Genomic DNA, 25,939 nt, shown 5'->3' on the forward strand with positions numbered 1-25,939 from the left:
ACACGGCAGCCTGGGTGATAAGGTGAGACCCTGTCTCAAAACAAAACAAAACAAAACAAAAACAAAAACAAAAACAAAAACAAAAAACAAAAAAAATTGCAGAATCAAATACACACAATTTAAGAATCAAATAGATGAATAAAAAATGATAAAGGGATATCACCACCAATCCCACAGAAATACAAACTACCATCAGAGAATACTATAAACACCTCTAAGCAAATAACATAGTAAATCTGGAAGAAATGGATAAATTACTGGATGCATACACCCTCCCAAGAATAAACCTGGAAGAAGTTGAATCTCTGAATAGACCAATAACAGGCTCTGAAATTGAGGCAATAATTAATAGCCTACCAACCAAAAAAAGTCCAGGACCAGATGGATTCACAGCCGAATCCTGCCAGAGGTACAAGGAGGAGCTGGTACCATTCCTTCTGAAACTATTCCAATCAATAGAAAAAGAGGGAATCCTCACTAACTCATTTTATGAGGCCAACATCATCCTGATACCAAAGCCTGGCAGAGACAGAACAAAAAAAGAATTTTAGGCCAATATCCCGGATGAACATCGGTGCAAAAATCCTTAATAAAATACTGGCAAACTGAATCCAGCAGCACATCAAAAAGCTTCTCCACCATGATCAAGTGGGCTTCATTCCTGGGATGCAAGGCTGGTTCAACATATGCAAATCAATAAACGTAATCCAGCATATAAACAAAACCAAAGACAAAAACCACATGATTATCTCAATAGATGCAGAAAAGGCCTTTGACAAAATTCAACAGCCCTTCATGCTAAAAACTCTCAAGAAATTAGGTATTGATGGGAAGTATCTCAAAATAATAAGAGCTATTTATGACAAACCCACAGCCAATATCATACTGAATGGGCGAAAACTGGAAGCATTCCATTTGAATACTGGCACAAGACAGGGATGCCCTCTCTCACCACTCCTATTCAACATAGTATTGGAAGTTCTGGCCAGGGCAATCAGGCAGGAGAAAGAAATAAAGGGTATTAAATTAGGAAAAGAGGATGTCAAATTGTCCCTGTTTGCAGATGACATGACTGTATATTTAGAAAACCCCATCATCTCAGCCCAAAATCTCCTTAAGCTGATAAGCAACTTTGGCAAAGTCTCAGGATACAAAATCAATGTGCAAAAATCACAAGCATTCTTATACACCAATAACAGACAAACAGAGAGCAAATCATGAGTGAACTCTCATTCACAATTGCTTCAAAGAGAATAAAATACCTAGGAATCCAACTTACATGGGATGTGAAGGACCTCTTCAAGGGGAACTACAAACCACTGCTCAATGAAATAAAAGAGGACACAAACAAAGGGAAGAACATTCCATGCTCATGGGTAGGAAGAATCAATATCGTGAAAATGGCCATACTGCCCAAGGGAATTTATAGATTCAATGCCATCCCCATCAAGCTACCAATGACTTTCTTCACAGAATTGGAAAAAACTACTCTAAAGTTCATATGGAACCAAAATAGAGCCCGCATTGCCAAGTCAATCCTAAGCCAAAAGAACAAAGCTGGAGGCATCATGCTACCTGACTTCAAACTATACTACAAGGCTACAGTAACCAAAACAGCATGGTACTGGTACCAAAACAGAGATATAGACCAATGGAACAGAACAGAGCCCTCAGAAATAATACCACACATCTACAACCATCTGATCTTTGACAAACCTGATGAAAACAAGAAATGGGGAAAGGATTCCCTAGTTAATAAATGGTGCTAGGAAAACTGGCTAGCCATATGCAGAAAGCTGAAACTGGATCCCTTCTTTACACCTTATACAAAAATTAATTCAAGATGGATTAAAGACTTAAATGTTAGACATAAAACCATAAAAACCCTAGAAGAAAACCTAGGCAATACCATTCAGGACATAGGCATGGGCAAGGACTTCACGTCTAAAACACCAAAAGCAATGGCAACAAAAGCCAAAATTGACAAATGGGATCTTATTAAACTAAAGAGCTTCTGCACAGCAAAAGAAACTACCATCAGAGTGAACAGGCAACCTACAGAATGGGAGAAAATTTTTGCAATCTCCTCATCTGACAAAGGGCTAATATCCAGAATCTACAAAGAACCCAAACAGATTTACAAGAAAAAAACAAACAACCCCATCAAAAAGTGGGCAAAGGATATGAACAGACACTTCGCAAAAGAAGACATTTATGCAGCCAACAGACACATGAAAAAATGCTCATCATCACTGGCCATCAGAGAAATGCAGATCAAAACCATAATGAGATACCATCTCACACCAGTTAGAATGGCCATCATTAAAAAGTCAGGAAACAGGCTGGGCGCGGTGGCTCACGCTTGTAATCCCAGCACTTTGGGAGGCCGAGGCGGGTGGATCACAAGGTCAGGAGATCGAGACCACGATGAAACTCCGTCTCTACTAAAAATACAAAAAAAAAAAAAAATTAGCCGGGTGTGGTGGTGGGCGCCTGTAGTCCCAGCTACTTGGAGAGGCTGAGGCAGGAGAATGGCGTGAACCCGGGAGGCGGAGCTTGCAGTGAGCCGAGATCGCGCCACTGCACTCCAGCCTGGGCGACAGAGCGAGACTCTGTCTCAAAAAAAAAAAAAAAAAAAAAAAAAAAGTCAAGAAACAACAGGTGCTGGAGAGGATGTGGAGAAATAGGAACACTTTTACACTGTTGGTGGGACTGTAAACTAGTTCATCCATTGTGGAAGAGAGTGTGGTGATTCCTCAAGGATCTAGAACTAGAAATACCATTTAACCAAGCCATCCCATTACTGGGTATATACCCAAAGGATTATAAATCATGCTGCTATAAAGACACATGAACACGTATGTTTACTGTGGCACTATTCACAATAGAAAGACTTGGAACCAACCCAAATGTCCAACAATGATAGACTGGATTAAGAAAATGTGGCACATATACACCATGTAATACTATGCAGCCATAAAAAAGGATGAGTTCATGTCGTTTGTAGGGACATGGATGAAGCTGGAAGCCATCATTCTCAGCAAACTATCGCAAGGACAAAAAACCAGACACCGCATGTTCTCACTCATAGGTGGGAATTGAATAATGAGAACACTTGGACACAGGAAGGGGAACATCACACACTGGGGCCTGTCATGGGGTCGGGGGAGGGGGGAGGGATAGCATTAGGAGATATACCTAATGTAAATGACAAGTTAATGGGTGCAACACATCAACATGGCACATGTATACATATGTAACAAACCTGCACGTTGTGCACATGTATCCTAGAACTTAAAGTATAATAATAAAAAAAGGAAAAGAAAAAGAAAAAAAGACATAAACCGCAAATATAAGGGCACAGAAATGGAAAAAAAAAGAGTATGGAATAATACACTATCAAAATACTAACCAAAGGAAAGCAGAGTTATCATACTAGTATCAGATAGAGTAGATCTTAAGACTAGAAGCACTATTAGAGAAAAAGAGACTGATTTTATCAAGATAAAATGATAAATCAGAAATATATTCCAATTGTAAATGGCTATTGTCATAGGTAGATTTATGGTCCCTCAAAGTTATCTATGTCCTAAGTCCCCAAAAACCCATGCAAAAGGAACACTCAGTGGTGTGCTGTGTTGTTTGATAAACTGTGCATAGTAGGCAGTACCCACTCACGTTCAGTACTTGCTCAGATGTCCTGCTCTGTCTCCCTACAGAAATGTATTTCCTTTCACTTTTACTTTTCTTCACATCTGAAGCTGCTCCATAAGAAATGAAGCAAAATAGACAGATGTTTTGCTTATTGTATTAGTTCTAACTCCAAACATTAAAATGCAGCTATATATACTCAATAATGTAATACCGTCTACATAGCATTTATGTAGCACATTCATTTAAGAGGTATGAATTAGCATTTCTGAATGATGACCATGCCATATGTCCATAGTAGAGGCAGCCATAACCAGAGTCTACGTCTCAGACAATGAGATGTCTCATAGTGGACTCTGCCCATGTAAATCCCAGGACTAACCTGTGAACTGATGAAGCTCTTGGTTAAATTTAGAAAAGATTGGGCCTTGAGAGCTGAATTTGAAAACCAGGTCGTTGTGATGTAGAAAATTGTTCACGCGCTGGTAGGAGATTTTGCTAAGGTTGAACACTGCTTTCAGGTATGAGTCCAGGGTACTGGAATGGGGAGGATGGAACAACATGTTAGTGGGTGACACAGTTATTGGTGAACAAGTACCTTCCTTTTGTCACTGACCTGTCCAACTGGATGCTGCTCTGGTGGCTGAAGGCACACTTCATGATGCTGTCCAGCGTCATCAGGGAGACATGTTGAAAGAGCTCCAGACATGAGTTTTGGGCAATGTGTTCCTCCCATTTGTTCTGGGGCAGGAGATGAATAGGATCATACACATGCCCATCTTTTCCCAATTTCTAAGTTATTTTATGTCCCTTTTAGAGCTTGTTGGGGTTTGAAAATATAAAGTGTACAAAATGAATTTGCCTTCTTATGACAACCATATAAAATAAAACACCTTGTCAGTACTGAAAATGATACTGTGCCTTAGATGCTATTTGTGACTTTGTAAGGATGGGGAAATAGCTTTTTTTCTCTTTTTCAAGTTTCATTAGTGTGATTTATATGACTTTTATCATGGAAAAACTAAGCTGACAAAACATGGAATAAAAAATAAATAAGAATTCAAAAACATCTGTAGAGAGCATAAATAAACAGAGGTTTTTGATTCTAGGAAAAGATCCCTTAAAATATTTAGTACTTGACAAGTTTTGTCCCAGATCCATTGAGAATTTAGAGAGGAATTAGACATAGTTCTTGTTCTCAAAGAGTTTGCAGTTAAGAGTCAAGACAGAAAACCCTCAACTATACATTAGAATCCAGATGTATTTACCCCCTTGGACATACCTGCCAATATCCCAGAAAATTTCACTTTGTCAAAAGCCAAATGTTTATTGAGATGAAGTTCTCCATTTCAATATAAATATTTATACACTGTTAAGCTGTTATTAACTCTGTAATGTGAATTAATTAATTAATTCAATTTGAAAGCTTTTTTCCAAACACGTTATTAAAATCAGATGTTCTGAAAGATTGCAATTGTCATGGAGCCAAGAAGAGTAGAGAAAGAGCAAGAGGTAGGTGATAATGGGGATGGTGTCTGTTTGGATGTTGGTAAGGGCATTGCAAGGAGAGGCACTGGTTGGAGCGGGCTGAAGGAGGCATCATCAGGAAGAAGCCTTAGACTCGAAGAGAGGTGCATCAGTTCAGGGTACACTCTTCCAACTCAACGAGGCTTGAGTTTGAACTCAAGTCTTCCTCTAATCTGCCTTATGAACTTGTATTTTTAGTAGAGATGGGGTTTGGCCATGTTGGCCAGGCTGGTCTTGAACTCCTGGACTCAAGCCATCCACCCACCTTGGCCTCCCAAAATGCTGGGATTACAGGCATGAGCCACTGCACCTGGCCTGCCCTGTGACCTTGAACAAACTGCTTAATCTCCGCATCTCAATATCCTTACTAGCAAAATGGAGATAATACAGCAAAATTGTAAGACTGTAGTAGTATAAAAGGATATAATAAGCCTGATGCATAGTAAGTGCTTAAATAGTATTTGCAGTCACTGTATTTATATGTTTTGCTTTGATTTTTATTTTGGAGTGGGACGTGGGCATGGTGACGAGGGTCATAAAGGATAACAGCATGGCACACTGGAAAGTATGGGGCCAGTATGAATCCAAGGTGACGTGTTAGGGGAACCCATGTCTCTGAGCCCCTGTATCATTAAGAAGTCTTTGTGACTAGGATTGAGATCTTGTGTGCAGAATTGCTTTACTCAGTGCCTGGGATCTTAGAAACTTAGTCCTTGAGTTGTCACAATCACCTCATTCAGGACCCCTGAAACAGACCTCAGGTGTGCTCAAAACCACCTGGCATGTCTTTGCCATCCAAACTCCAAGAGGACAGGTGTGGAGACATACAACTGTGTCTTCTCTATGGGTTCTAGATTGTCTTGTGAAATCTCTGCACCCTCTTCTGCCTCAGCCAAAGCTAAAGCTCCATTTTCTCCTTGACCACAAGGCAGTCTTTTCTCCGAGTCCCCATCTCTAGAAATCCTGCCCATTCTCCAAGACTCAGCTCCTGTCACCTTTCTTAGGAAGTCTTTCCTGACTTGACCTCCTGAACATGATACACTTCTCTATGTTGGCATGGCTACTCCTATGGGTGTCTTTGCTCTTCTGCCTTGTGTTCTCCAAATGTAGTAAGTCTACTGGACTCACTCACTCATTCATTCAGCTACTTCTCATTGAGCACCTACCCTGAGTCCATCCCTGTGAGAAGTGTTGGGTATACAAGACAGGGTCCTTGCCCTGATGATGATAGTCATGGTCTAAACATCAAATAACCCCATATAAACTGCTATGAACATGGTTCTGAGGGAACTCAGAGTCTCCCACGCCATATGGCTGGCAGCACCTCACTTCAGAGACCAGGTAGGAATGCTCTCTTCTCCTCTTACCAGCATCATCCGAACACTCTCAGACATCATGGTGATGAATATTTTCAGAATGCTGATGTTGAAGCCAGGTTTCACAATCTGGCGGTGCTTTTTCCATTTAGAACCATCCAGGGTCACAAGTCCTCGACCTTATGAAATGAGAGGGGCAACTGTTTCTATCACAGGCCAGGTAAGTGCAGAAAGACTAGGCAGACAGGGAGCAATTCCCTATCTATGACACTGGAGAGAAGCTAGAGTGGACAGAGCTCTGAAAGAGTGAATGAGCAGGAGTAGACCTAACCTTTTGGGAATTAAGTCCAAATCAGAAAATTTGTTTATACAATGAACTGAAAAAAAGGTCCATCCTATTCTATTTGGTGGTCAGATTCATCAGCCTCTTGATAAGAGTTCAAATTTAGGGTGGGTGAGAATTACCTGAGGTGCTTTCTAGAGGCAGATTCTTTGGCTTAATCCTTCAGAGCCAATAATTCCTAGGTGTTGAAGTAGAATCAAGGACTTTTGAGTTATGACAAGGGTCCCAGCTAGTTCAGGTCCACACTTTGAGAAATATTGCCTTAGAGTGGCACAAAGTTCCAGGCTGAAGCAGAGGTGCTGCTTTCTTTCCATCACTTTTGTGCCCCTCTTCAGGCTGAGGATCAATGATGGAGGACTAAGGGGGCTTTTCTTTATCATTCTTGCTGGACAAGTGGGTTTGAGATCTCCACTGAGTTCATAAAAGACTTAGTTTAGGAGAGTGGGTTCTTTCAAAGGGATCCTCAAGAGCAAGATTTTCCAGGGGTAATTGGATTGTGGAAAACTGATAATGAAATTTGTGGTGAATAATATTTTAAATTCTCTGTAGGGTGGAAAATCTAAGAAGAGGGAGAGAAGGTGCCCATGTACATTTGATCCAGGGATCTGGGGCTACTACCCTGATCCTGAATCTTCTGGTGTGAACTTGCTTAGCTGCACAGGGTGGTTGCCCAGAAAAGGGAGGGGAAGTGTGGAGGGAAAAGGAGAGAGAATGATCTTAAGCAACTTTCACAATGGCAACCTTTTCCAGGGCACCATTCTCAATAAGGTCCATGTTAGCAGGCTGAGGGACTCTCCTTCTCTTTCCCTGATCCTCAAGTGGGGACTACCTGGGATAATGACATCAGTTGGTGTGAGGAAGAGAGCATACAACCCCCAGTCCCCTTCTTATTCCTCCACCCTACCCCTAGTTACACCAGAAATAAAGGACCAGTCCCAAACAGGTAGAATAAGAGGAGAAGCTATGAAGGACAAGGTGACATTGAGCTCAGGTTTCTGAAGCAAAAGCGAGTGTAGGTTGTGGTAAGGTGAGGGAGACAGAAGCATTTAGTGTCTATCAGGAAAGTAATTTCTCCCCCCACCTCCACCTCCACCTCCACCTCCACCAGGCTCGGATGAGAAAGGATCAGACACACATACTGATATGGTTTGGCTCTGTGCCTCCACCTGAATCTTATGTCAAATTGTAATCCTCAGTGTTGGAGGAGAGGCCTGGTGGAAGGTGACTGAGTCATGGGGGGGGATTTTCCCCTTACTGTTCTTGTGATAGAATTCTCCCTAGATCTGCTTGTTTAAAAGTGTGTAACACTCCACCCCTACTCCTGGTGGCCACGTGAAGGTGCGCCTGCTTTTCCTTTGCCTTCCACCACAACTGTAAGTTTCCTGCAGCCTCCCAAGAAGCAGAAGCCTGTACAGCCAATAGAACCATGAGTCAGTTAAACCTCTTTTCATTATAAGTTACCCAGTCTCAGGTATGTCTTTATAGCAGTATGAGAATGGACTAATACACATACCAACCCAGGATTCAAGGATTTTGTGGCTAACAGCGCTTTTGGGATCTGTAAAACAGAACAAAGGAGGCAAAAGATGGCATTAAGTGAAAATCACAAGTTAAAATGAGAGGAAATTTTTGTATGTTTCCATATTCCTTGTGGGTAACACAAATAGCTAGTGTGCAAGGTGGTTGGAGGCTAGTTCTTCAGTCCCGAGAGTCCCAGGGAAGCCACAGAATTAGAATGAGAACTTGTTTATTCTTCTCCACAGCACTTGGTGCTACGAGGTCAATAGCAGTGGAAAACAGAGTATAATTTCCTTTGTATAATTTTCTTTCAACATAAGTTGAAAAAGTACATTTGTTTTTGTTGGGGAACTCTCTGACAACATTTTAAAGCTCCAGTTCCTTTTCACATAGACATGGAAAGCTAGACACAGGAACATGACTTTGAGATAAATTGTAGATTTTACCCTTGTTGGATTTGTTTGAGAAAGATGTATATAAATGAATCAGAAGAAAGGACATAACCTTGGTTTTACAGTTTTGGGAAAACAAGAATTAGTGTCCTTTATTCATTCCATCAACATCTTTATGTGGGATAAAGACAGGGAAATAGAAATGGGGGAGAAAACATATGAACATCTAGGAAAAGAGAGGATTGTTAACAGGATATTCACTTTCTGCAAAAGTCCAGGTGAAATGAACCTGTAAAATACCTTGAGTTCTAAGGGTAAGAAGATATCTTACGGCATTCACTCTCTCAGTCCCTAGTGTATTCTCTCTCTATCTCTCTCTCTCTGTCCATAGACTTCAATATAAAACCACTGCCCTCTAGACATTTCCCTTTGTGTACCACACAGACACCTCAGGACTCCAGAAAATCCAAACCTGATGTATCCCTTCACTACCAGATAGCCTCCTCTTCCTCTGTCCACTTAAAGGCACAACTATATTCCCTATTTTCCCTACCAAAAGTTGGGACCCCTTCTTAACTAATTCCTCTTTCTCATCCTCCTAATCTACTTGTTGGAAGATAATTCTGGCATTTCTTCAGAAATGGGTAAAAGAGATTGATAGAATTGTTAAGGATTTTGGAAAGAATGTATGTATGTGTACATTTAAGGCTAATAAGCATGAGCTTTTCTACTCTAGATATTCCAGGGTCCTAAAAAATAATGTCTAGGAATGACATCAGCAAAAATGGTGGAATAGGAACTGTCCAGGGCCATCCCTTCCCAAATCAAAAACAAAAATTATCTGGCAAAAACTGTTATAGTCAACTTTAGCAGAATTCTGGAAGACAGTTAATTGTTTACAGCAACCAAGTGCACACTTAATCAGAAGAAAGGCCACTGAAAAAGGATAGAAAAGATTGGCATTGCAATTTAGCCTTGCCCCACATCCATCTCCACTGCCATGGCAATCTTGAAGACGGCAGCCTGTATTCTCAGTGGGTTCTGATTCCTGGATCCCAGAGAAAGCAGAGCGGTCTTTGTTCTCAAGGAATTTTGTTTGTTTTGACCTCTGTGTGGGTTTTCTGAAGGACAGGGGCTTTCCTATGTTTTACCTAACTCAGAATTCTCTAAGGGCAGGGAAGTGTTCCTCAAAAACATTGAGAGGCAAAAGAACTAGCACTGCTTCCTGGGACAAAAAAGAACAATTGAGGCAATAATAAACACACCAAAATCTAGAAGGAAAAGCTGGGAATGAGAATTTTTTTTGGAATCAATGCTTTAAAAAGTTCTCACATATAACAGGGAACCTACACATACCCAGGGTAGGATGCATGCTTGGAAAAGACCTGATAAGACCACAGGCTTTCAACTTTGACTAGTCCTTACACAAAGTGCAAGAAGAAAGAGAAAGCTAAGGCAAACTTGTAAATGCCCCGATTAAATGCTAAAGGTGTGCCCAAACACAGAACCAACCAGGAAAGACCTGGAGAGTATTTTTATTTTCTTTTATACCTTTTTTCTTTTATTCCTTTTTTTCTCACATAACATTTAAAATGTTCAGTTTTAAACAAAAAATTACAAATCATGTAAAAGAAACAAGGAAGTATGGATGGCCTATGCACAGGAAAAAGAAATGAAAAGAAACTGTTATTGAGGAAGCATAGATGTTGGACTTACTAGACAACTTTAAATCAACTGTCTTCAATATGCTCAAAGACCTGCAATAAACCATGGCCAAAGATGAAACAAAACCAAAATACTCATGTATGAACAAATAGAGAATATTAACAAAGACATAGAAGTTGTAAAGAGAAACAAATAAAGTTCTGGAACTGGAGTATACAGTAACTGAAAAAAAGTTTATAAGGTTTCAACAGTTGATTTGAGCAGGCAGAGAAAGAATTAGCAAAGTTGGAGATAGGTCAATTGAGATTGTTGAATCTGAGGAGCAGAAATAGAAAACAGAATGAAAAAATGAGTGGTCCTAAGAGACCTGTGGGACACCATCAAGCATATTAACATATGCATAATTGGAGTCCCAGAAGAACAAAGAGAGAAAACTAAGTTGAAGACATAATGGTTAAAAATTTCCAAAATTTGAGGAAAGACATGAATCTACAGAAAAAGAAGCTCAATGAACTACAAGCAGGATAAATTCAAAGAGATTCACCCTGAGCCACATTAGAATCAATTTGTTGAAAGCCAAAGACAAAGAGAAAATCTGGAAAGCAGCAAGAGAGAAGGTGACTCATCACATATGAGAGATCTTCAATAAAATTAACAGCCTATTTCTAATCAGAAACAATGGAGTTCAGAAGGTAGTGAGATGATATATTCAAAGTGCTGAAAGGAAAAAAAGCCAACTAGGAATTACATATTTAGCAAAATGATCCTTCAAGAATGAAAGAGAAATTATGACATTCCCTGATAAACAAAAGCTGAGACGGTTTGTTTCTAATAGACCTATCCCACAAGAAATGCTAAAGAGGGCCTTTCAGGCTGGAATGAAAGATCACTAAGCAGTAACTCAGAGCCATGTAAAAAAAAAATGAACACTGGGAAGGGTAACTACATAGGTAAACATAAAAGTCAGTATTATTGTATCTTTAGTTTTTAACTCCTCTTTTTGCTTACATGGTATACATACACATTCATAAAACCATAGTTATAAATCTATGTTATGGGCACACAATGTATCAAGATGCAATCTGTGACAATAACAATATATAGAGATGGAGATGTATAGGAGCAGAATTTTTGGATACTATTGAGCTAAATTTGTATTAATTCAAACCAAGTTGATATAACTTTAAGATATTAATTTTAATCCCACATTAATCACTATGAAAGTAACTGAAAATATACAGAAAAGGAAATGAGAAGAGTAACATAAAAATGTTACCATACGAAAAACCAAAAATCAATTAAACACCAAAGTAGGCAGTAATGGAGGAAGTGAGGAACATAAAATATATATGACAGGCTGAGCACAGTGGGTCACATCTGTAGTCTCAGCACTTTGGGAGACTGAGGGGGAAGCATTGTTTGAAGCCAGGAGTTTGAGACCAGCCTGGACAACATAGTGAGACCCTTGTCTATACAAAAGAAAAAATTAGCCAGGCATACTGGTGCAGGCCTATAGTCCCAACTGCTCAGGAGGCTGAAGTGGGAGGATTACTTAAGCCCAGGAGCTAGAGGATGCGGTGAGCTATGATGGCACCACTGCACCCTACCCTAGGTGACAGAGCAAGACCCTATCTCTAAAAAAAAAAGATATAAGACATATAAAAAACAAACAGTGAAATGTTAGAAATAAGTCCTTCCTTATCAGTAATTATTTTAAATGTAAATGGATTAAACTGTTCAACTAAAAGTCAGAGACTGGCAGAATGGACTAAAAGAATGGGATCCATTAATATGCTGCTTACAAGAGACTCACTTTAGATATGAAGAAACAAAGAGGTTTAAAGTAAAAGGGTAGAAAAGGTATTCTATGCAAACAGTAAGGAAAAGAGAGCTGGATGATTATCAGTTAAATATACTTTAAAATATTGTGACACAAAGACATTATATATTGTTAAGGGGTCAATCCATCAAGAAGATATAACAGTTATAATATATAAATATATACCTAACAATAGAATCCCACAGTATATGAGGCAAAAGCTGACAGCATTGAAGGGAGAAATAGACAGTTCTAAAATTATAATTGGAGAATTCACTACATCCCTTTCAATAATGGACAGAACAATGATACAAAAAATTAATAAGGAAATAGAGAACTTGAACAACACTATAATTATGCCAAACAGACATGTTCTAAAAGCTCCACCTAACAACATCAGATTACACATTCTTCTCAAGTGCACATGGGTCATTCTTCAGCATAGATCATACTGTAAGTTACAAAAAAAGTCTCAATAAATTTAAAAAGATTGAAATCATTCAAAAATATCTCTCCATAGGATAAAACTATAAATAGAATAAAACTAGAAATCAATATCAGAAGTAAAACAGGAAAATTCACAAAACATGAATATAAAACAAGACATTCTTAAACAACCAAAGGGACAAGGAATAAATCATAAAAGACATTAGAAAATATTTCGAGGCAAATGAAAATGAAAACAACATACCCAATGTAATGGAATTCAGCAAAAGCAGTGCTTAATGAGATTTTTATAGCTTGAATGTCTTCAATAAAAAATAAAGTCCTTAAATCAATAACCTAATTGTACACTTTAATGAACTGGAAAAAGAAGGGCAAATGAAACCCAAAGCTACTGAAGGAAGGAAATGATAAAGATTAGAGCTGAGATAAATCAAATAAAAACAGGAAAAACAATAGAAAAAATTAACAAATAAAAAATTATTTATTTGAGAAGATTAACAAAATTGACAAAACTTTAATTAGATTAACTATGAAGAAAAGTGAGAAGAATCAAGTTACTACAATCAGAAATGAAAGTGGGAACATTACTATCAACTTATTATTACAGATAATAAAAGGATTATAAGAGGACACTATGGACTACTCCCTTGGACTCCATGGTAGTCTGTTAGTGGGAGATCCTTGTTGCTGTGCCTTCACCTCCTTCAGCCTTGCAGAACCTTACAAGTCCCTGTCATATGTGAGTGCATCTCCACATTGGCTAGGCTGCTGTCCAGATTGGCAGTTCCTGCTAGGATCTCTACTGCCCGGAACATGGCCTCTAGCCTGATGGCAAGGCCAAGAGACAAGACTATTGTGGGAGGAAATGACTCCTTCAATACCTTCTTCAGTGAGACGGGTGCTGCCAACCATGTGACTAGGGCAGTGTTTGTAGATGTTGAACCCAGAGTCATTGACAAAGTTCACACTGGCACCTACTGCCAGCTCTTCCACTCTGGGCAGCTCATCACAGGCAAGGAAGATGCTGCCTATAACTATACTTGAGGGCACTATTGCATAGGCAAGGGGATTATATTGACCTCACCTTGGACTGAATTTGCAAGCTGGTTGACTAGTGCACAGGTCTTCAGAACTTCTTGGTTTTTTACTGCTTTGGTGAGGGGACTTGTTCTGGGTTCACTTCTCTGCTGGTGGAGTGTTCTTTTTGTTGATTATGGCAAGACGTCCAAGTTGGAGTTCTCCACATACCCAACCCACCATATTTCCACAGCTATAGTTGTATAACTCTATCTTCATCTCCCATACCACCCTGTAGCACTCTGATTGTGCCTTCATGGTAGACAATGAGGCCATCTATGATATCTGTGGAGAAACCTCAATATTGAATGCCCAACCTATACTAGCCTTAACTGCCTTATTAGCCAGATTGTGTCCTTCATCATTGCTTCCCTCAGATTTGATGGAGCCCTGAAAGTTAATCTGACAGAAGTCTAGACCAAAATGGTGCCCTGTCTCTGCATCCACTTCCCTCTGGCCACATATTCCCCCATCATCTCTGCTGAGAAAGCCTATCATGAACAGCTTGCTGTAGCAGAGATCACCAATGCTTGCTTTTAGCCAGCTAACCAGATAGTGAAAGGTGACTCTTGCCATGGTAAATACATGGCTTGCTGTCTGTTGTACCATGGGGACATGGTCCCCAAATATGTCAATGCTGCCATCACCACCATCAAGACCAAGCCTATCATCCAGTTTGTGGATTGGCATCCCATTGGCTTTAAGGTTGGTATTAATTACTAGCCTCCCAGTGAGGTACCTGGTGGAGACCTGGTCAAGGTATAGAGAGCTGTGTGCATGCTGAGCAACACCACAGCAGTTGCTGAGGCCTGGGCTTGCCTGGACCACAAGTTTGACCTGATGTATGATAAGCTTGCCTTTGTTCACTGGTATATGAATGAGTGGATGGAGGAAGGAGAGTTTTATGAGGCCTGTGAGGACATGGCTGCCCTTAAGAAGGATTATGAGGAGGTTGGAACAGATAGTGCTGAGGGAGAGGATGAGGGTGAAGAATATTAACCCTTTTCCTACAATTTTATACTCTGTTGTCTTGAGACTGTCCTATTGCTGTTTGGTGAAACTGTCTGTTTATTGTGGTCCTAAACTGTCAATAAAAGTGATGTTTCCATGTTAAATGTCAATAAAGAGGATACTATGAACAATTGTATGCTGGCGAATTGTGTAACCTAGATGAAATGGACAAATTCTTGAAAGCACAAAAACTACTAAACTGACTCAAGAACAAGTAGAAAATCTGAATGGACATATAACTGGTAAGGTAAAGAGAATGAACTAGCAATCAAAAATCCCCAACAAAGAAAAGCACAGGACCAGAGCACTTTGCTGATGAATTCTACCAAACATTTAAAGATAAATTAAGGCCAATACTTCTAAAACTCTTCTAAAAAACAGAAGAGGGAGCACTTCCTAACTCCTTCTATGAGGCCAGCATTACCCTGATGCCTAAGCCAGACAAAATAGTACAAAAAAAGAAAAGTATAGGCCAATACCCCTTATGAATACAGATAAAAAGTTCCTAAAAAATACTAGCAAATGGAGTCCAGCAGGATATTAGGCAATTTTACATAATGACCGAGTGGGATTTATTCCAGGAATGCAAGAGCAGTTTAATAGAATGAAGAAAAAAAACCACATGATGATCTCAGTTGTTAGAGGAAGAATATTTGACAAAATCCAACACCCTTTCTTGATAAAAACACACAGTAAACTTGGATTAGAGAAAAAGTTTCTCAACATGCTAAAAGGCAGATATGAAAAACTTACAGTTAGTATTATACTCAGTGGTGCAAGACTGAAATCTTTCCCCCTAAGATCATGGCAGAGACATCCGCTTTCACAACTTACATCCAACACTGTAACAGAAGTTCTGGCTAGAGCAATTGGACAATGAAAAGAAAAAAAGGCATCCAAATTGGAGGGGAAAAAACTACAGTTATCTGTATTCACAAATGACATGATCTTAAATATAGAAAATCCTAAAAAGTCTGCAAGAAAACTGTCAGAGCAAATAAACAAATTCAGAAACTTTGTAGGATACAAAATCAAAACACAAAAACCAGTTGTATTTCTGTACACTAGCAATGAACAATCTGAAAAGAAAGGTTTAAGAACTCTATAATAGCATCAAAAGATAAAATAGTTAAGAATACATTTAACAAAGGAAGCAAAAGACTTGTATTCTGAAAACTAAAAAACATTGCTGAAAGAAATTAAAGAAAATGTACGTTAAGTAAAAGGACATCCATGTTAATAAATTGAAAGACAATATTGTGCAGATGACAACACTCCCCAAATTGATCTACAGATTCAATGGAATCCCTATGAAAATCACATTGGCCTTCTTTGCAGAAATGGAAAAGCCAATTCTAACATTTGTATGATATTTCAGGGGAAACAAAACAGTCAAAACCACCTTGAAAAAGCACAACAAAGCTGGAGAACTCATACATCTTGATTTCAAACTTACTGCAAAGCTATAGTCACCAAAACAATGTGGTACTGGCATTAAGTGTAGATATCAGAGTCCAAAAATAAGCCCATACATCTGTTGTCAATTCATTTTCAACAAGGGTGCAAAGGTGGTGATTCTGGCAGAGTGCCCTGTGACATGAGACAGCCACAGGCTGCTTGAAATTTTGCAGAAGCACGAAGAGAGGTGTGAAGGCATTTTATAACTGAATGAGCCATCTAGGTAGCTGGGAGAGTGAGGGGAAGGCCAGCCTTATATGCCAACGGGCAGTTGAGGAAAGCCCAGTAGGGGAATCCTACACACATCTTGCTACGGCCAAGCAGCAGCTCTGCAATTCTATGGAATTCCCACACTAGGGACCTGATGGAGAGCTGGTGTCCACTTGCCAGAGCCTCCACCTGGCACTGGCCATTCCCAGAGGACAGGCATCATTAGTGGGCAAAGCATCTATGGGGAACACCCACCTCTGTGCAACACTGGCATTAAGCCAATTGTAAGCAAACCACCTCTCCATCCCCAACCCATGGTATGTTTACAGTTAAGTGGTAGTCCTAGGGGTTTGAGGTAAGTAAATGTGATGGAAGGATCAGAAAAAATTTGCGATGTAGAGAGAGAAAATTGCTTGGAAATGGATCAGAGAATCCTCTACAACAACCCTCAATAGAGTCAATGTTCACAGTGGTGGTAAGTGGTACTGGCATTAAGTGTAGATATCAGAGTCCAAAAATAAACCCATACATCTGTTGTCAATTCATTTTCAACAAGGATGCAAATACGATTCAATGGGGAAAATGGTCTCTTCAACAAATGGTGTTGGGAAAACTAAATACCTATTGGCACAATAATTAAGTGTACTTTCATCTCACACTATATACAAAAATTAACTAAAAACGTACCAAAGAAAAAAAAAAACAATGAAATCACATCATTGTAGCAACATGGATGCAGGTGCAGGACATTATCCTAAGTGAATTAATGTAGGAACAGAAAACCAAATACTGCATGATCTCACTTATAAGTAGGAGTTAGACATTGAGTACTCATGGACACAAAGATGGCAACAATAGACACTCTGGACTACTGGGGTGGGGGAGGGAAAGGGGTCAAGGATTGAAAACCTGTGGGGTACTGTGTTCAGTACCTGGGTGATGGCATCATTTATACCCCAAACTTCACAGTATCATGCAGTATACCCAGGTAACAAGCCTGCACATGTACCTCTTGAATCTAAAATAAAAGATAAATAAATAAATAAACAAATGCCCCTACTTTAGGCTTCTTTCACCCAAAAAAAGGACTAACGACCTAATATATAAGAGTCAAAACTATAAAACTCTTAGAAGAAAAAATACGGGAGGGGCTTCATGAATTTGGACTGGGCAATGGTTTCTTAAAAATGATAGTGAAAGCACAGGCCACAAAAGAAAAATAAAGACGTTAGATTTCATAAAAATGAAAAGCTTTTGTGTATCAAGGGCCATTAAAAGGGTAAAAAGGCAAACCACAGAATAACAGAAAATGTTTGCAAATCATATATCTGATAAAAAAAACTTGTGTACTATATATATTTAAAAACTATTACAACTGAACAATAAAAAGACAGCCCAATTAATCATGGGCAAAGGACTTGAATAGACATCTCCAAAGATAAACAATGGGCCAGCAAACAAATAAGATGATATTCAGTATCAATGGGCCAGCAAACAATAAGATGATATTCAGTCATTAGAGAAATGCAAATTAAAATAAAATTGGTCTGGGCCTGGTGCGTTGGCTCATGCCTGTAATCTCAGCATTTTGGGAGGCTGAGACGGGTGGATTATTTGTCAGTGGTTTGAGACCAGCCTGGCCAACATGGTGAAACCCCATCTCTACTAAAAATACAAAATTAGTCAGGCCTGGTAGTGCACGCCTGTAGTCCCAGCTACCTGGGAGACTGAGGCAGGAGAATCACTTGAACCCGGGAGGCACAGGTTGCTTTTAGTGGCCCTTGATACACAAAAGCTTTTCATTTTTCTGAAATCAGCATTATTGATAATAGCCAAAAGTTGAAACAATTCAAAGGTCTATTAGCAGAAGAATGGATAAACAAAATGTGGTATATTCATACAGTAGAATATAATTCATGAAAAGAAACAATGCTACAAAATGTATGAATCTTGAAAACATTATGCTACGTGAAAAAAGCAAAACGTAAAGGGTCACATATTGTGTGATTCCATTTATAAGAAAAATCCAGAATAAGTAAATTCATAGAGACAAAAATGCAGATTAGTAGTTGCCAGTGACTGGGGCAAGGGAGGAATGGGAAATAACTGCTTAAAATGGGTATGAGGTTTCTGTTTGAAGTGATGAAAAATTCTGGAACTAGACAGAGATGATAGGTGGATAGCATTGTGAATATACTTAGTGTCCCTGAATTGGATCTTTAAAATGGTTAAATGGCAAACGTTATGTGTATTTTGCCACACACACATAAAAGACAATGCCTATTTCTAGGGGTGAGGAAGAGCATTTTTGGCAATAGCCACTATATATGGTCGGGATCTTGTAGCGTCAGAATTCCTCAAATGTAATACAGACCCTGGTGTGCACAGTACTAACCTGAGTTGCTCTGCATTGCCCCTATGGGACTTAGGGAGATAGTGGAGCTGATGTTAATGTGAAGCTCATGATACCTATTATGCCATGAGTAATAAACAGTCTAAATCCATTCAGGCCCACTGGCTTTTTGCTGACCGAATTTATGAATGTGCAGTGAACCAGCTAAGCAGCTTAGGGACTGCTTGACAGCTTGACACCCCCATGTCAAAAATATTGGTACATTTTTTAGTATCTCTGGAATTCATACAATTATTTCCATCTCCACCCCTCTACCTTTGTCCAGGCCTCCATCATCTGTCCCTTGGACAGTGCAGCAGGATAAGGTTGATTCCTTGTCTCCAGCCTTGATTCTCTCCAGCCATTCATCACACAGCTGTCTGAGTGATGTTTCAAAACACACAGATATTCACAGTACTTCTCTCCTTTGATGCTCACCATCCCTCAGCCTACAAAGTTCTGAATGACTGGGCCCATGTCTACCAGCCTCTTCTCTGCTTTGTCTCCTTCTCCATATCTGGGACAATTTGGCCATTGAAAAAGATAATGATGATAATGAAATTCAATACACTGATTTCTTAACAATCCATGAATCCATACTGATATGCAGAAAGACAGAGAGAAAGACAGAGAAACAGAGAGACAGAAAGTGAGACAGTGAGAGAAAGGCAGATGGGGGTGGGGAGAGGAGGAAAGTTCCTCATTATAGATAGGAAAAGCTGAAAAATGGAGAAGAAATAAAAAATCACTATTTTTTAACCTCTATTAACTCAGACAAAACTTATGCATAAAAAGTTGTTTGGCTCTATCTATCTATCGATCTATCTATCTATCTATCTATCTATCCATCCATCCATCTATGAGCAAATGCAGACTTTATACCATATAAAAAATTAACACTAAATGAATCAAAGAACTGAATGTGAGAGCTGCAACTATAAAACTCCTATAAAAAAACATTAGGAAAACTTCATGACATATGAGTTGCCAATAACTTTTTGGATATGATGCCAAAAGCACAGGCAGTGAAAGAAAAAATAGATAAACTGGACTTGATAAAATAAAAAACTTTTGCTCACCAAAGGACACTATCAACAGAGTAAAAAGGACATCAACAGAATGGGAGAAGACATTTACAAATCATATATCTGATGGGGATTAATATCCAGAAGATATAAAGAACTCCTGCAACTCAACAACAAAAGAAACTGAAGAACCAATTGAAAAAGATGCAGCAAACTTGAACAGACATTTCCCCGCAGATGATATATAAGTGGCCAGTAAGCACATGAAAAGATGTTCAACATAATTAATCATTAGAGAAATGCAAATGAAAACCACGATAAGATACCATTTCACATCCATTAGGATAGCTATTATTAGTTTAAATAATATGATATATTTATATTATTTTTTTCTTGAGACAAAGTCTTGCTCTGTCGCCCAGGCTGGAGTGCAGTGGTGCTATCTCAGCTCATTGCAACCTCTGCCTCTCAGGTTCAAGCAATTCTCCTGCCTCAGCCTCCCAAGTAGTTGGGACTACAGGCATGTGTCACCACCCCTGGCTAATTTTTGTATTTTTTTTTAGTAGAGACGGGGTTTCACCATGTTGGCCAGGCTGGTCTTGAACTCCTGACCTCAAGTAATCTGCCTGACTTGGCCTCCCAAAGTGCTAGGATTACAGGCTTGAGCCACTGCACCTGGTCTATTTTTTTTTAAAATAGAGATGGGATTTTGCCATGTTGCTCAGGTTTTGAACTCCTGGGCTCAAGTGATCTGCCTGCCTTGGCCTCCCAAAGTGCTGGGATTACAGGTGTGAGCCATTGCACCCAGCTGGGGTAGCTATTATTATTATTTTTTAAATCCCCAGAAAATAACAAATGTTGGTGAGAATGTGAAGAAATTGGAACCCTTGTGCATTGCTGGTGGGTATGTGAAATGGTGCAGCCACTGTGGAAAATGGTATCACTGTTCTTCAAAAAATTATATATAGAATTATCATGTGACTCAGTAATTCCACTTTTTGGTATCAACTTAAAATAATTGAAAGGACCCAAACAGATATTTGTACATGCACATTCATGACAGCATTATTCACAAAACCCAACCGATAGAAGTTATCCAAGTGTCCACTGTCAGAGGAATGGATAAACAAAATGTGGTATATATATACAGTGGAAATTCAGGCTTAAAAAGAAAGGACGTTTTGATACATGCTGTAACATGGATGAACCTTGAGGACATTATGCTACATGAAATAAGCCAGTTACAAAAGGACAATATTGTATGGTTCTACTTATGGGGGTACCTAGAATAGGGAAATTTAAAAAGACAGAAAGTAGAATGGTTGTTGCCTGAGGCTGGGGGGAGGGGAAAATGGGGAGTTAGAGTTTAATGTGTAGAGAGTTTCAGTTTGGGAAGATGAAGAAGTTCTGAAGATGGATGGAGGTGATAGTTGCACAACAATGTAAATGTATGTAATGCCATTAAACTGTATACTTAAAAGTGATTTAAAATAGTACATTTTTAGGTTATGTATATTTTGCCACAATAAAATGAATGTAATTAAAAGAAAAGCAAATATGGGAACATGATATCAATTAATGACACTAGAGAAGGGCACAATGGGTGTTCAAAATTTCTCTTGTAGTGTTGAAAATTTTCAAAATAAAAAGCTGGGGATAAGACGATCTGGGTGGGTCTGGCCAGAAATAATAAGAGCAGGATTCTCAGGTCTCCTTTTTTGGCCACTGTGCTTCTGCAGCGGGACTGAAAAAGAAGCACTGATGTGCAGCAGATAAATAACTTAACATCCCATACTCTGTATATTATTCTGCTCTTTTCTCATGTAACTGTACAGTTACCATACTTCAAGGCATAACATTATCCTTTTCTCTAAGGAGGAGACAATTTTTAGGCACCAGCAGGGAATACAAACCAAAGGAAAAGAAAACAAAACAGTAAGAGAAAAAAAGCAAGAGTGGGAGAGAAATTCTTGGCTTCTCTGGGAAGGAGCTAAAGTTGTGAGTTGAAGACAATGGGGACTGAAGAAAATATGAACAGGAAGGATGGCTTTCCCTGAATGGCCTGCCCAGATGCCCTTACAACCAACCAACCACAAAAAAAGAAAAACAGCCGGAAACGAAGGCTCCCTCCTCAAGGGAGAGAACACACTGAAGAGAGAATTTGTAGATAAAGAAGAGGAAATAACTCCAAAGGAGAAACAATCACTTTCCTCTTTCATCCCTTTTGGGCAAAGGTCCAAAGGTGAGAGCAGAGCATAAAGGGGAGCAGAGTAAAGTTTGAAACTGGATACCCAGACATTTCTTGCACCATTACCAGGAAGAAAGCTGAGATGGTGATTCTGACAGAGTGCCCTGTGACATGAGAGAGCCACAGGCTGCTTGAAATTTTGCAGAAGCACGAAGAGAGGTATGGAGGCATTTTATAACTGAGTGACTCATGTAAGTAGCTGGGAGAGTGAGGCAAAGGCCAGCCTTATATGCCAACAGGCAGTTGAGGAAAACCCAGTGGGAGAATCCTACACACATCTTGCCACGGCCAAGAAGCAGCTCTGCAATTCTATGGAATTCCCATACTAGGGACCTGATGGAGAACTGGTGTCCACTTGCCAGAGCCTCCACCTGGCACTGGCCATTCCCAGAGGACAGGCATCATTAGTGGGCAAAGCATCTATGGGGAACACTCATCTCTGTGCAACACTGGCATTAAGCCAATTGTAAGCAAACCACCTCTCCATCCCCAACCCACTGTATGTTCACAGTGGTGCTAAGTGGTAGTCCTGGGGGTCTGAGGTAAGTAAATGTGATGGAAGGATCAGAAAAAATTTGCGATGTAGGGAGAGATGGTTGCTTGGAAATGGATCAGAAAATCCTCTACAACAGCCCTCAGTAGAGTTCTGACTATGATGTCAAGGAGGACATGGAATCTTCCCTTCAACATATCGAATGATGGATTTCCCTTAAACATACTTCAACCTGTCCTTCCCTAGTGCTACAGACACCCTGAGACCCTCTTTGTTGCTGCTCTGTGCTGTGAGCCCCTCTTGGTTTTTACCTTGTCTTTTCAGGAGAATCTTGGCATAGTCTGGGTCATGGACACTGAAGAACATCGTAAAGGGTCCAACCCACAAGGGAACGGCACATGGGTATTTTTCCATCAGCTTATGATACACCTCAAACTCCTTTACTGGGTAAAACTGTCATAAGATAAGTCAAGACTGGTTAGTAAAAATTGTCACCCCAGGAGGACCCCTTTCCCTCAGATGGACCACGTGCTAAATTGAGGGTCTGTGGACACCACCCCATCAGACAGGTTCACATCTGCTGAAGGCAAGTTTTCTTCTCCATGTGTCTCCAGCACCTCCACGGAATCTTCCTGGCCCAGGGCAAGTGCTCAGGACCTGTTGCTGAGTGATTGGTCTTCTCACTCCAGCATCAACTTTGGAGATTTAAGTTCAAATCCCAATCTGACACTTATTCATTATCTATGTCATCAGGGCCATGATTTCCTCTGGTGTATAATAGGAAGACCAAATATATTTCACAAAGCTGCCATGAAAATTAAGTGGAATTATAAACATAAAATTCCTGGCACAAGGTAAACCCTTAGTAACTGCTGATTCCCTACCTCGTCTTTGCTCTGGATATGCCCACTCATGTTTTATCTGCCTCCAAGGCAGCGAAGTCTCACATGCCTTTTACTCCTTTGTGGTTGCTGCTCATCTTTCAACTTTCCTTTCTAATTTGCTAAATGTTTTCCTATTTCCAGCTTCATTAGAAGCTGTAGCATCTTTGTATATTTCCTGTTAACAATTGGCATGGTCTATTTCTCTGTAGAACACCCAGAGTCCTGAGAGTAGTAAAGACCTTGGCCTTGAATCAGGAGACCAGGGTTCAAGTTTCATTTCTGTCATTTATGAGGTGGGTAGCACAGGAAAGTTGCATCTTTATTTTAGGCTTCAGTTTTCTTATCTGTAAAATAGGAATAACAATATCTTTCCTCCCCATATCATAGAATTTTTGTAAAAATCACAATGAGATTGGTGTGAAAGCATTTTGCATATTACATAATGCCCCACCAGTCTGTGCTGTTTTTTTTTTAAGTACCTCATCTTTCTGTCCCTTAACCTCCCCAACCAATTTTCTCCTCTTACCTCCTTATGGCCATAGAACCAGTGGGCAGGGGGTGCAGGAAACAGGTGCAGGGCTCTGATCATCCATCTCTTCCTCTGGTACAACCTGATTACCTGAAACAGCAGCAGAGACATGCAGAGGAGGATCAGCAGCAAGAAGGGGTGTGCCATGAGTTCCTGAAGCCAGGAGGGCTCCATTCTTCTCAGAGGTCCTGAGCTCTGGAGAGCCTGAGAGAACTGAGCCAGGGAGAATGCAGGTCTCTCATAAACCCAAAGGAGATGGCCCCTGGGCAACACTGGGCTTTCAAAATGCCATATTCAGGGAGGGCACATAAGGAAGAGGAAGCCTAATTAAGTCTGCAGGGGTGAAAACTGCTGAGATGTTGGCCAGCAGACCCGGATTCCAGAAGAACTAGATTTTCAGATAGGAGCCATGTGCATGACAGCTCATACCCATATGAAAGCTTTGCTGCACTGCTGTGCCCTTCCAGAATCTAAAAGTTCCCATCTAGTCATCCTTTGTAGCACCTCTATACATTCTTGTAAAAAATCTCCCTCTCTCATTCCCTGTTCTTTTTTGTTCATGTTTCTGATAGAATTTATCTTTCTAGAGAAGTTTCAGGTTCACAGAAAAGTTAAGCAGAGAAAGTTCAGGGAGTTCCCATATATCACCACTCCCTTCCAGCTTCCCTGATTATCAACATCCTCCACCAGAGTATAACACTTGTTACATTTAACGAACCTACAATGACACATTACTGTTACCCAAAATCTTAGGCACATACCTAAGTTTTTTTTTTTTCTATTTTGAAAGGGGTTGAGTTCTTGATTTGATTCTCAGCTTGGTTGCTGCTGGTGTACAGCAGAGCTACTTACTTGTGTATATTAATTTTGCATTCTGAAACTTTGCTGAATTTAATTACCAGTTCTAGGAGCTTTTTGGATGAGTCTTTGGGGCTTTCTAGGTATACGATCATATCATCAGCAAAGAGTGACAGTTTGACCACCTTTTTACCGATTTGAATGCCCTTTATTTCTTCCTTTTTTTTTTTTTTACAGTGGGGGTGCTCCCAGTTCTCATTTTAATGAATAAATAATAACCATATATAACCACATGCTAATAAAAGATGTTTTAAAGTATTTCTTCCTTTTGTCTGATTGCTCTGGCTAGGACTTCCAGTACTATGTTGAATAGAAGTGGTGAAAGTGGGCATCCTTCTCTTGTTCCAGTTCTCAAGGAGAATGCTTTCTACTTTTCTCCTTTCAGTATAATGTTGGCTGTGGGCTTGTTGTATGTGGCTTTTATTACCTTAAGGTATGCCAGTTTTGTTGATGAGAGTTTTAATCATAAAGGGATGCTGGATTTTGTCAAATGCTTTTTCTGCAGCTATTGAGATGATCATGTGGTTTTGTTTTTAATTCTGTTTATGTGGTGTATCACATTTATTGACTTGGGTATGTTAAATCATCCCTGCATCCCACTTGATTATGGTGGAGTATCTTTTTGATATGCTGTTGGATTCAGTTCACTAGTATTTGATTGAGGATTTTTGCATCTATGTTCATCAGATATGTTGGTCTGTAGTTTTCTCTTTTGTTATGTCATTCCCTGGTTTTGGTATTAGGATGATACTGGCTTCACAGAGTGCTTTAGGGAGGATGCCCTCTGTCTCTATCTTGTGGAATAGTGTCTATAGAATTGGTACCACTTCTTCTTTGAATGTCTGATGGAATTCAACTGTAAATCCATCTGGTACTGGACTTTTATCTGTTGGCATTTAAAAAAATTACAATTTCAATCTCACTGCTTGTTATTGGTCTGTTCAGGGATTCTATATCTTCCTGGTTTAACCTAGGACGGGGGCATATTTTCAGAAATTTATCCATCTCCTCTAGGTTTTCTAGTTTATGCATGTAAAAGCATTCATGGAAGTCTTGAATAAACTTTTATATTTCTC

The 25,939-nt window shown here is 39.6% G+C and overlaps 1 protein-coding gene and 1 pseudogene across 2 annotated transcripts in view; one reads left to right on the top strand and one right to left on the bottom strand.

The window, feature by feature from the left end:
* LOC100580825 (cytochrome P450 4Z1) overlaps positions 1-24,472 on the bottom strand; it is a 55,498-nt gene extending 31,026 nt beyond the window's left edge. Inside the window, exons 1-7 of one of the 2 annotated variants that reach the window (XM_030823863.1) lie at positions 24,003-24,322; positions 22,904-23,045; positions 8,351-8,395; positions 6,546-6,673; positions 4,268-4,392; positions 4,034-4,188; positions 3,413-3,472 (exon numbers count right to left, since the gene is read on the bottom strand). In XM_030823863.1, the coding sequence (XP_030679723.1) occupies positions 3,413-3,472; positions 4,034-4,188; positions 4,268-4,392; positions 6,546-6,673; positions 8,351-8,395; positions 22,904-23,045; positions 24,003-24,179 (832 nt within the window). In that variant the 5' untranslated portion in view covers positions 24,180-24,322. Of the gene's footprint in view, positions 1-3,412; positions 3,473-4,033; positions 4,189-4,267; positions 4,393-6,545; positions 6,674-8,350; positions 8,396-22,903; positions 23,046-24,002 lie in introns of both variants that reach the window. The other variant, XM_030823864.1, reaches the window with a different exon arrangement.
* Positions 14,022-14,773, top strand: LOC101178970 (annotated as a pseudogene).
* Positions 24,473-25,939: the final 1,467 nt, after the last annotated feature.

The sequence above is a fragment of the Nomascus leucogenys genome, chromosome 12 (assembly GCF_006542625.1).
Source record: "Nomascus leucogenys isolate Asia chromosome 12, Asia_NLE_v1, whole genome shotgun sequence".
NCBI classification, from domain to species: domain Eukaryota; kingdom Metazoa; phylum Chordata; class Mammalia; order Primates; family Hylobatidae; genus Nomascus; species Nomascus leucogenys.